The 13,079-nt window shown below is 40.4% G+C and overlaps 1 protein-coding gene across 1 annotated transcript in view; it reads left to right on the forward strand.

Moving 5' to 3' along the window:
- Nucleotides 1–2,876: 2,876 nt before the first annotated feature.
- The window catches only part of LOC117246210 (androgen receptor-like), a 34,304-nt gene continuing 24,101 nt past the window's right edge, over nucleotides 2,877–13,079 (forward strand). The window contains exons 1-3 of the mRNA XM_033610012.2: nucleotides 2,877–4,151; nucleotides 11,294–11,445; nucleotides 11,563–11,679. Coding sequence (XP_033465903.2) covers nucleotides 3,010–4,151; nucleotides 11,294–11,445; nucleotides 11,563–11,679 — 1,411 coding nt within the window. The 5' untranslated portion in view covers nucleotides 2,877–3,009. The remainder of the gene's footprint in view (nucleotides 4,152–11,293; nucleotides 11,446–11,562; nucleotides 11,680–13,079) is intronic.

A 13,079-nucleotide genomic window follows, 5' to 3' on the forward strand; every position in this document is an offset into this window, starting at 1 on the left:
CGTCTATGGCTGCCAAGAGCTGCAGACCAGTGAATCCTCCTACATTTCACAAGCACAAACATTTATCCAGAACAAGGAACACATAACAAGATGGAGGAGAATCTCCATCACAGCATTTCATTCAAAATAACTATTGTAGTAAAAAGAAAGGTCTGCTGCTGTTTGTCACCACAGCCCACATTTTACAGCATAAACTGATATTCATATCACGGGCATTGTTTTAAGTTCTAGTCAAGATCCAGACATTTTCAATGAAACAAAATGCATCAGGTTGAGTTGTGGGGAAGACTGAAAGAATACACAAGACAACTAGAATATTTATGTTTGGTTTCATGGTGCATAGGTGTTGATTTCCACGTCCCCTCAATATGTAGAACATGTGCATTGGAATGTAACTCTGACAAAGTTAAAACCATTTACACCATAACCTGATGCAGAAAATGTGGAAATAAGTGCATCAAAATTCACCAGAATGTAAGTAATGAAGTGTTTGACGCTTAACATTTTATGGCACAGGACTCCCAAACCCTCTATTTCATATTTGCTGAGACAAACCCTAGGCCTTTGCTTGAATGCATACCTTTTACAACCTGGGACATTATAACATACTGTCTAATTTAATAATTTCATAAAATTCAGCACTCAACTCCCTGCTTTTTCGCAAACTATTTGTTTTTAACAATGTTCTGGTGTCAAAATGTCGAAAAGGTCGTCAGAGAGCAGGACAGGACATGTGTAAGTTATATGCTGGTGAGTGGGATGTGAATTTCTTGTTTTCCTGTTTGGTCCCGTGAATAATCAGAAAAAGATGGTTTATGTTAGATTATACACACAGTACTGATGGTGCAGCACCTGGCTGTCACGTTTAATGCAGAGCAGTGTTCTCTTTGATATTAGAGGCTTTTGATGACAATAGCTCTGGAAATGAATATGCAGGGTACCTGAGGCCACTGATGATGAAGAATTCATTCTTGTACCATTTATAAATCGTGTAAAAGCAGAACTGCAGCACCTGAATGATGAAACTAATCCAGATGACGTGAGCTCTGAGCGAGACACTGTCCAAGCAGTAGACCAAAGAGATGCCTGGACTGATGAGGGAACGTTCTTTAGTTACCTCAACCACCATGACCTTGGTTTTATAAACATGCAAGTAGTTTTTCTGTCCAAATTTCCAACTTGGGAAGCCAGACAATCTCAAAAGCATTGCGCTTTCTTGGAAAAATCTCGGCCCTCATGTGTTCAGGCAGTGGCTGGAGAAAAGAAAAGAGGCGCCACAAGCTCCAAAAGCTAATGGCTGCTCTAAATGTAATTTAGATGTCTCTTAAATGTTTTTTTCCAGAAACATCTTCAGCTAATAAACTCCTACTAAAAAATGCTGGAGATGCCACATCTGTCTCTAACAGTGGAACGGTGCACTCACAGCCATGTTTCAGTGATTACTGGCTAATTTGTGTATGGTATGTGAACATGAAATATAACTACACAGACATGATTTTAAAATATATGTATACTGTATCTATATACGGTATGACTTAGTGTTATATAAAAATACTCTGAGTAATAATCAGGGGGGGCACCATCAGGAGAGGTAAACCAGGCAAATGTTTGGGGCCATCCCCAAAAACTTTGTGAAAATGGGCCCTTGATGGCCACTGTTATTAGCACATTTTGCAATGAAAACTATAAACCCACATAAAGGCACCATGTGCATTACTGCTGTGCCAAAACCTCCATAGAGACCCCCTTCTTGCCATAGTATGACAACTAGATACTGTTAGGACAGTCAGCTGCCTGTAACTGTCATATATACGATGTTAGGTGTAACTGTCATCACAACTGTCAAGCCCTCGATGGGCTTCTCTGCCTGGGCCCCCAGAATCTAGGATCACCACTGATGTGGTTTTTCCACAAAAAGTTCAATTCCCTTTTCCTCATTGAAAAATCGACCTATGAATATGCAAATGTTGTTCATTTCAAAGGTTACACTTGACACAGTGCTCATACATATTCTCAGTGTGTGTGCACTGGTGGCTTCATGTTTCTACACTTCCACACTTCAGTAAGTTGAATATTGGTTAACAACTGGCCTCTAAATAGCTGTGAACAACACTTTACTCCCTCAGCAGATGAATGTGAAAACAAACAGTAAAGTAACAAAAAAGCAAAACACATTTTTAAGGTAAAAATACAATGAGGGACTTCCCACATTATAGCACAGAAATGATCCTTAAAATAAGTGTGTAGTGGCAAATGCACCATTTTTTGTTTATGTTGATTTGTAATGCATGGCTCTGTAAAACATCCCCAGATGTCAGTATATTATTGAACGTAAAATTAAATCTGTTTGTTTTGATGAATCCCTCTTAAAAAGGTAGGCTGTGTCCTTTTGACCCATTTACTTAACTGGTCAGTGTGTACTCGATGACTGCGTTGGTGGTGACATGTTATCTGAATGATCTGAATAACTGACCACTTACTTAGAAATGTTATCAGCATGCGAACACTTACTTAGAATATCATTTTTTAATTTATCCTGGGGGGGGAAACAGCAATGACTGATGTGTAGGCTAAGGACTAAATTTGGAAATAGGCTCGTGCCTTGAGTAAAGCCAGAGGTGTGTCCATAAAAATGCGATTACCGGAGACACAAATATTACATAAATGATGGGGCTGGTTTGTGTGAAGCGCAGACATGGCACGTGAATAATAAACCTGAATCCGTCTCTTTTCCGCAAAAACATCTCAAAATGTGAAATTTGACAAATGAATGATTCAACGCCCTGCTTTTATTTCAGTGGGGGAAAGTGTGGATACAAAAGTCCTCTCCTGAATTCACTTCTCATCAAACCCAACTTGTGCGCCTCTGACTCTGAGGATCTCAGTTTAGGAGGAGTTTGTGACTCCTGTAGCTCTTCTAGAAACCTTTACCAAAACCTTTTTTTAACCACAACGTGAGAGTTACACAGACCTTTGTCGTGCTAAGTTCGATCTCTCACCTTCTGGGAAATGAGCCAAACTAACCGACAGTTATCTTGGAGCAGAATGTGGCCAGGGGGGGAGATAATAAAGACAGTCGGCGGTGTGAGCGCTCCCAGCATGACGCTAAAAACCGAAGAAAGTCGGCTCTATTTCAGCACAAACTCAGCGGGGAACGGCAGTCTGAAGGGACCCGAGAATGCAGACGCAAACATTTACAACTCCGGACACATGAATCTGTTCGCCTGTGACATGGAAAAACACTGCTGTCAGACAGCTGCTGTTCCTCAAGAGGAATTGTTAAACGCTGAGTGCCGTGTGGGCGACAGTCGCTCTTTTTCTGCCTGCGCCACAATCTCAGAAACAGCCAGGGAGCTCTGCAAAGCTGTGTCCGTGTCACTGGGACTGGCCATGGAGTCCAATGACACGAGCGACCCGGACGCTACTCTCCCCCCGTGCGCCGCAAATGACCACATGCGAGGGGAGTATTTGTTCGGAGTAGGAGCCGTGCCTCTGAGCTGTCCCGGAGCCCAGGCTGCTGCCACCGGGTACAAGTGCCCCGACCGAGATGACCGGAAGCAACTGGTTGAAATGTTCAAAAGTTCAGAGCCTGCTGCGCGTCTGCAATATTTTACCCCCACTCACTCATCCGTGAATGAACCAAACTTTACACTCTGCGAGGCTGATGACATTACTTCAGAAGAGATAGATCATCAAGACACAGGAGCTGTGTCTTGCTCTTATGCTCCGTCCGCGCCAGGCAGCTTGGCACAGTTCAGCCACGCGGGAACAGATCGGCCGTGCGGAGTCTACGAGCCCCCAGATGAAGCGAGAGAGTTCGGGGAAGCCATGGAGAACAAGTTTGCTGGTTATCAGCCAGAACAATACAGCGTCAAAGTCAAATGTGAGGACGTCGGATCTGCCGGGCCGTTGTGGAGCAGCAAGTACACCTTTAACGAGAGGTACAACACTCAGTGTTGGAGCTCCAGGCAGTGCGCTACTGCGCACAGCACAGGTGCCAACACCGCGTTCGTATCTAATCCATATGAGAGGAGCGCCATGCGTCCTGAGCAGTGGTACCCTGGCGGGATGCTGAGGCCGCCTTATCCCAACTCTAACAACGTGAAGACTGAAGTCGGCGAATGGCTGGATGTCACCTACGATGACTCCAGGTAAGATATAGCCTAATTATAGACTAATAAGGACAATAATAATAATTGTAATAATAATAATGATGATAGAAAAATAATCTTGCCTTATGTGGTTAAGAGTCTGAACTCATGCTTAGGAAGCAGGGTAGGGTGAGTTTGCTCAAACTTGTAGAAGATAGTGCAACTAAATTTACACTCTGATTCCAACATGTCTCCAGAGTGACCACAGCCTGACCTTAATCTGACCCCAGACCTGCGTGTTTAGAGTCTGTCAACTGTAGAGTTACTCCCAAATGATTTAGATGTTTTTGGCCAAGTGTGGATGATCAGTCTGGTGGGCAGTAATGGCAACAAAATGAAACACTTTATCATAATGTATCCCAAACTTAATGTCAGATACAGATAGATTTTTAATTTCTTACAGACAGCTGTGTCAGGTCTTCACATTTTGATGTTTAAATGACAATGAAAAAAAAAAAACATTTTACCCTTATTTTTTTTCCAGTGAGAACCCAAATGTCAAACTAAACAGTATATTTTATGGTATTATCAGGCTGCTTTCAGTAAATTCTTTACAAATTAAAGCTCATCAAACCAAGGCTAGCCTGCACTTTGAAACAGACGTAGAAATATATTTGGCTGCTTCGCATCCTTGACATTTAAGATGCGTGTGTATACACATGACTGTTTAGACACTTTCGACTTTAAAACTATCATCGAGTCTGCTGACAACACAGCTGTGACAGGCCTGATCACAGATGATAAAAAAGCCCATCTGTAAGGAGAAGAGGATCTGACCTGTTAGTGTCAGGACAACAAACTACTCCTGAACATCAGCAAAACTGAGGAGATGATGGTGGACTTGGTAGTTAACGGGTCCTTGGTGGAGAGGCTGGACAGCTTCAAGTACCTCGGTGTCCACATCACAGAGGGCCTGGTCTGGGTGCTGCATACTGACACTGTGGTGAGAAGGGCAAGGCAGAGACTGTTGCACCTCAGATGCTCCGCTCAAATACTGAGGAATTTGTACCCCCGCACCATTGAGAGCGTCCTGACGGGGAACATCACTGTAAGGAAACAGCACCAACAGGACCACAGGGCACTGCAAAGAGTGGTTTGTTTAACTGAACATACAATATCTCTACCCTGCATAAAGGATGTTTACACAAGGCGCTGCGAGAATACGGCCAGGAGAATCATTAAAGATACCAACCAACCGCATAATGGCCTTTTCTCCCTGCGGAGGTCAGAAGGAAGGTACCGGATACATCATGCCAGCACTGAGAGGCTCAGGAAGAGCTTCTACACTCAGAAGGAACATGTTTACATTTCACTGGAATTGTACTTTATACAATTACATGTGACAAATAAAATTAACTGATTGATTAAAACAAAACTTGAGTGAAGTTATCCAGAAAGATGCCTCTACAGGTTTGCATTTCCCTTCTCTGAGTTAGTCCAATCTGTGATCTATATTTATTTATCATACAGCTGTTTGGATTTTGTTACAGTCAGTTTTTCTTGGATTTTTTTTAAAATAGAAAGATAAGACAAAAAGTCAAAATAAATGAACCACATGGCTTACTGTAAAAATGCTTCCCCTTTATTTAGCTATTGCTGCAATGATCTGCTGCTTTCATCAAATATCTCCTCTGCCATGAAGCAGCACCTGTTGCTTTTTCTCTTGTTGCTAGTCACGGGGTGTGTACAAGGCAGCGAGGAAAAGGACCCAAATGCAGACAGGAGCAAAGGAAAGCAAAAGCGTGACAACATTGCCATTCTGGCCAGAAGCAGGTGGAAATGGACCGGTGTTAATGTCATGGGGGTTAACTGGGGAGTGACAAAGGTGAGTCAGGTGACAGAGTCAGAGTGGTCTGGGGTCAAGTGAGACATGGTTGGAGATAGGGACAGAGGGACAGCCTGAGCAAAAGTAAAAACAACTGAGGCAGCCGACATGACACTGCCGTGGAGTTAGGTCTTAACTGGAAGAATTTGTGACTCAGTATTTGCAGAAAAAAGTGCAGTAGATGAATTATGTTGCAGTTTCATTCAGTCTAAACGTGTGGAATATCATGTAGTTCACTACAGAGTATAAGGTGCCATGTGAGAAAAATATAATTCAGTTTTATTTTTGGTCGCAGTGGAATGTAACTAGGTACATTTACTCAAGTTAAATGCAAATTGAAGGCACTTGTACTTTACTTGAGTATCTGAATTTTTTGCAGCTTTATACTTCTACTCCATCTCACAAGAAAACATTATACTTTTTACTCCACCACATGTGTCTGACATCTGTACTTACTTTTCAGAATAGAGTTTTTGATAGCCTTCCTGTCCACTGAAAACCATGTATCTCCAAATTAAGGGATTCTGTATGTGGTTTTTGTAAACCAAAGGATTAACTGCTCTTTAATGGGTTGAGAAAATGTTCCTCCTTGTTTCTCCTGACTTTTTAGACATGTGTGGTTCTCACAGGACAGCGACGCTCATGATGATCTAGTAGAATATGATGCATGATTAAAAGTTAAAGTTAAACTACCTTAAAAAACATTTAATAGTTAAAATGAGCACAGCCTTTAACATCTACAGCAGTAAAATGCAGCATACACACTAATGTAGCAGTAACATTGATTCAAAAACACCACATATAAGTTTTTTTACTTTGGATTCTTTAAGTAAATTTTGCTGATAATAATTACACACTTTTACTTAAGTAGGTTTTTGAATGTAGGACTTTCACTTAGAGTATTTGCTGGTTTAACTTAACTAAAGGATCTTAGTACTTCTTCCACCACTGCATTTTAGCCTCATTTGGCAGTGAACTGGCACAGCCGGTTGAGTCTATATGGCTTGGCAGTTATGTGTAATTGTAGTTTTGGTTGAATTCTGGGACTCTGGCTGACTGACCAGCCACACTGGACTGTCGCTCATATGTAGGTCACGTTGGGGATTCCAATCTTAGACAGAGAATTTCCTGGAAATGGTTTAACTAAAGAGATTTTAATAGGATTGGTTTGGTGTGCTCTGTTGTACTTAAACATTTATTATAATTGCCACACAAACAGACAGAAGTGATAAATTTATTTTTTATCATCCAGATTTTAAGACTTACAGCAGCTTTAGCAAAGAGCAGACCTTGTGTGTGTGTGTGTGTGCGTGTGTGTGTGTGAATTATATCCAGAGGAGACGCAGCTGAGCACTTACCCATAAACAGTGAGCGCAAATTGCAGCGAGAGAGATGTACAGTAGAGGAATTCAGCAGAGACAGCTACTCAGTGATAATATTGGTGTATGTCTAGTAGCTTGACCACACAGTCCCCTGACCCCGGAGGAGCTGCATGCTGTTAGTGAAAACAGATGTTTCTCTAATTGTGTAGCTCAAGTACACAAAAGTATAACACAGTTTCCAGGCTGGCACGCTTAGTTAAACTTAAAGTAAAGTAATGGATGCATATAGTTCAGTATATAGTTCAGCAAATAATTTGTGAGTGAAGTGAGGCAAACATATTAGAAGGAAGTAAATCTTTATGAAACAGCAGGTATTTCAAACACTTCGTGGATATTTATCAGATCAACAATCACAAAACTGTCTCGTGTAGTATAATCAGATCCTCAGGCAGAGCTCCGCTGGCTGTTTCTAAGAGCTGATTCAAGACGAGAGTAAACAAACTTTTGCAGTCAGGGCCCCTCAGCTCTGAACGGGGCCTTAAGATCTGAGGCTGCAGAACAGTGACATCTTTTCCTCAAAATGTATCTTGTTTTTATCTTATATTATTGTCGGGTATTCATATTACTTTAATGGTCTGATTTTATGTTATTGCAGTCCTGAATGTGCTGAAACGTTTTAATCCTGTTTCAACCACGTAAAGCACTTTGTAGCTCAACACACACACAGAAGTGGGAATAATCCTCCTTCTCTGCTGCATTAATCAAACAGCATTGTGCATAGATAATAGCTTAAATTATATTTGTAATGTCCTTTTATAGGTAGAAAACATCAGAACACTGAGGATCATCTTTTTATGTAATTAAGGAGAAAATTGTGGAGCTATTTCTTCACTATCAGTGTATTTAAACAGAGAACATTTAGGGTCAGTGAATATATGTGTTTTGTGCATCTTGTATTTTTTTTGTAATACAATATTTTCAGTTAAAAAAAGTACACCTATACATATGTGTCTTGAGTAGGAAGGAATGTGATGATAATTTATAGCAAAGATACTAAAGCAAATCTACTGTACGAGTATAATCAAACCTGATTATTTAAAAGATGGAAAAAAAAATCAGTATTTAAGACTGAAAAAAAAAAAAAAAATAAATATTTTAACCTCACAAGCCGGGAAGAAGAAGAGTGAATGTTAAATCTGCTCCAAGCCCTGACAGAGAACAAGATATTTCACATTATAAAAGTCTAGCAAAAGTAAAACTGTATGTAACGAGACACCATCCATGGTTTAAAGGAAAACACCACCTCAAATAAGAATTCCAATATGTTATTTCCACTTTATAGGAAAGTTCCATCAATATCTGTAAACATGAGCTACTCTCTCTCAAAGCCAGAAACCAGAGAGGTAAGTCCCAAACTTCTGATGTCACAGGGTATAAAGTCTGGAGCTGCTCCATAGACAATGAATGAGACTCTGATTTTGTTTGCTTTCTTTTTTAAACCCAATTGAACTTTAATCTGTTGTGGTGTGCTCATCCCTGAAACAGAAAATGTACTCATATAAACCAAATCACAATGTTTATTTAAAACAGCTTCCGGGCAGAAAATTCTCATGTTGTGTCCATTAAATCAAACGGCGCTGAGCAGACGCTGCCTCAATTAGTTTGTTTTAGCCACCTAAAAAGGCCCACCAAAAAAACAATCTATCTGTTTAGGTGTATGCTATATTCAGAATATTTTATTTTCACTTCTTTACCAGATAGTGCTTGCCAACAGGGAATTGAAGCCCTTATATTGTAGTTACCAGACTCCATTGATGAAAACATTCATTTTATTGAGCAGAAAACTGAGTTGCTGGTCTACCACGGTGTTGATTGCGCACTGCACAGCAAATATTTAAATATAGCGTCCGTGCAAACAGATTTGGTTTATCAAAGTTGATATCAAAGCAACAAAGTACATCAAATAAGTACAACAGAAATGACAGATAGGTCAGACCACTGTGTTTAACTATATCTTTAGTTGTTACAGTTATGTCTGAAAATGACAACAGTAATAAACAAGTTGGCAGATTTTATGTATCTCCGCAACTAAAATCAACAGCCAGTTTTCTACCTGGAAGTGATTGCTGTTGTTAACATGACGTCAAGATGATTTGGTCTATAGTCAGAACACTCCACTGGGTGCTCTTAGTGTCATCTAGACCATCTTTCACCATTCATTGTCTATGAAGCAGCTCAAGACGTTATACCCTATGACATCACAAGTTTGAGTTCTAGCTCCTATCGCCAAGATTTGTGAGAGAATTGTTCATGTTTACGAATATTTCTGGACTATCTTTGACCATAGGATTAACATGTATGAATTTTAAGAAATGGGCGTAGTTCTCCTTTAAACTGGAATGAAACTATCTATTGAAAAAGAGATCTTGATTTTGATGTGACTAGCTAACTGAATAATAACTTTATCTTAATTAACACTTATAGATAAGTACATATACAGTATATTGTATAGAAAGTATAGCACCTCACATAGCAGTGTGCTGCATCCCCTGGGTTGGACTTGAGTTTTTTTGTTGTATTGTTTAGGCCTCCACAAACCCTGAGCAATGCTGACAATATTTTTTTTCTCTAAAATGAAAGGATGATCCTTTACCCTTTTAATGCTATTAAAATGTCACCATCCATTTTATCAGGATTTATTCAAGAGAAATTCAGAAAGTCAGTAAACATGGATTATCACCAGTAAAACTTAGACATGTCTTACGATCCAGCAGCTCTCTGTGGTGTGTGTCAGCTCAGACAGTTGCCCCTTTACACTGTATTTAAGCCAAGTAAGAGGCTGCAGCAGGAAGTCATTAAAAATATTGGAGGGTTAGGATATCACAATTATGGATAATAGGAAGGAAATTTTTAGTCTGAGTAATACATGTAAATGTAATGAGTCCAAAGTGTATTTTGTATCTGTTACATGGGGGGTTATTAGCTGTTGCCTTTGTTGATCTGTGCCCTCAGAGTGCCGTACGGATATTGACATGCATATTTTTAACATTTATTGTGGTTTGATTACAGACCACATAATTATCTGTCACTATTCATCACTCCAACTTTAAATATTTAACCATCTATATTCACATCTGTATTCACAGCCCTGATCTGTGGTCTCACACTACCAAGACTAGACTTTAGTTGAAAGTATAAAGAAGTCTAATTTTAGGTTTCAGAATTTAATATGAGTGAAATCAGTCTGAAATCAAATGTAAGATAGTCTTGATTCTTTTATGATATTATATTTACTAATACTATAAGATTATTTAGCAGAATTATTAATGTCACCTAAAATCATTCAGGACACAAGGCTCTACAGTGAAGCCTCATCCTTGTCTCTTTTACAGCAAACCTTGGTATCTACGTTGCACGTCATTGAGCCAACGTTATGTCTGAGCCTTTTCCAATCTCTCTGTGTTCAAGGCTGAAAGAGGGCACCCATCGTGCCCCCCACCCCCAGTACTTCGCCACAGTGTTGGCGCTGAAATCTTTCCCACACCATTCTCTGTCATCACACTCTCTAGCCTCCTTACACTGCACTCTTAGAAGCCGTAGCACGGTTCCGGGGAGTGAACAGTAACTGATCTGTGGCTACAGTTTGGACAGTTTTTAACAAGGAAAAGGCAATTACTGTATGGACAGGTTGTGGTATGATCTCAAGGTTAACTTTTATTTGTCCAAAAATGGGCTATTAGCTTCACCAGATAATAAAGTCACACAAGAATACAGTCTAGTGAAAGAGCAAAACAATGGATTATAAAATACTGTGCAGGAAACCAGTTGATACATCCAAGCTGGGGAACATCAACAATCGGTTCTAATAAAAATAAATGATAATGATATGATTAAGACATAATACCAGGAAGAGAATATCAGAACCTTGTTTTCAACAGATGTGAGTTTCCTGTAGCTGTTCATGGTTTATAGAAGTTTCATATGTTTGGCTGCAGGTTTGAGACTGGCAGAGAGCACATGTTCCCCATGGAGTTCTTCTTTCCACCACAGAGGATGTGCCTGATCTGTTCAGACGAAGCATCTGGCTGCCATTACGGTGCTCTCACCTGTGGCAGCTGCAAGGTTTTTTTCAAAAGAGCTGCAGAAGGTAAATCCTAATCTGTGATTGCCGTATTTAACAGCTAAATTTGTTGCCTTTTGTCTACAGTTTGTGTACATCCATCTGACAGCTTACAAGTAACCTGTGGTTTCTCTGTCCACTCAGGAAAACAGAAATACCTGTGCGCAAGTAAAAACGACTGCACTATTGATAAGCTAAGAAGAAAGAACTGTCCATCTTGTCGGCTGAAGAAGTGTTTTGAAGCTGGAATGAGTCTGGGAGGTAAGATGGAATAACGTACTAAGATCTGCTTTTAAAAGAAACTATTATTTTATTATCTCTGCCAGGAGGGGATCATGTGTTTGGTTGTGTGCGTGGGTGTGTGGGTGTGTGAGTGTGGTATCTGTCTGTCTGTTGCTAATCTCCCAAACTACTGGACCAATCAGCCTAATATTTTGTGTGAACATGTGTTACAGTATGCTCACAACCTCTTATGGCTGCAGTGATTCGCAATTGTTGAAAAAACCCTTTTTATTGACTGTTTTATACCGTCATTGCATGCTGAATTCTTTTAACTGGCCGGTCGGGGCTGCAACTTTTCCAGAAATCAGCTCGCTAAACAATAACTAGCCTGACCATCTGTTACAGGCAACATTCTAGAATTTATCATGGCTTAAAAACTGACATTCATTGAAAAGTTTGGTCATATTTTGAACCAGAGCATCTGCAGATTAATTTAATTCCTGATATGTTATGAGCCACTAAAGTTAGGCACGTTACAAGATGAACAGGGTTGGAAAGTAAAGGACTGCAAGTAACTTTGTTACGTATTTAAAATACAAAATACAGTACAGGCCAAAAGTTTGGACACACCTTCTCATTCAATGTGTTTTCTTTATTTTCATGACTATTTACATTGTAGATTCTCACTGAAGGCATCAAAACTATGAATGAACACATGTGGAGTTATATACTTAACAAAAAAAGGTGAAATAACTGAAAACATGTTTTATATTCTAGTTTCTTCAAAATAGCCACCCTTTGCTCTGATTACTGCTTTGCACACTCTTGGCATTCTCTCCATGAGCTTCAAGAGGTAGTCACCTGAAATGGTTTTCCAACAGTCTTGAAGGAGTTCCCAGAGGTGTTTAGCACTTGTTGGCCCCTTTGCCTTCACTCTGCGGTCCAGCTCACCCCAAACCATCTCGATTGGGTTCAGGTCCGGTGACTGTGGAGGCCAGGTCATCTGCCGCAGCACTCCATCACTCTCCTTCTTGGTCAAATAGCCCTTACACAGCCTGGAGGTGTGTTTGGGGTCATTGTCCTGTTGAAAAATAAATGATCGTCCAACTAAACGCAAACCGGATGGGATGGCATGTCGCTGCAGGATGCTGTGGTAGCCATGCTGGTTCAGTGTGCCTTCAATTTTGAATAAATCCCCAACAGTGTCACCAGCAAAACACCCCCACACCATCACACCTCCTCCTCCATGCTTCACAGTGGGAACCAGGCATGTGGAATCCATCCGTTCACCTTTTCTGCGTCTCACAAAGACACGGCGGTTGGAACCAAAGATCTCAAATTTGGACTCATCAGACCAAAGCACAGATTTCCACTGGTCTAATGTCCATTCCTTGTGTTTCTTGGCCCAAACAAATCTCTTCTGCTTGTTGCCTCTCCTT

The sequence above is a fragment of the Epinephelus lanceolatus genome, chromosome 11 (genome assembly GCF_041903045.1).
Source record: "Epinephelus lanceolatus isolate andai-2023 chromosome 11, ASM4190304v1, whole genome shotgun sequence".
Lineage (NCBI taxonomy): Eukaryota > Metazoa > Chordata > Actinopteri > Perciformes > Serranidae > Epinephelus > Epinephelus lanceolatus.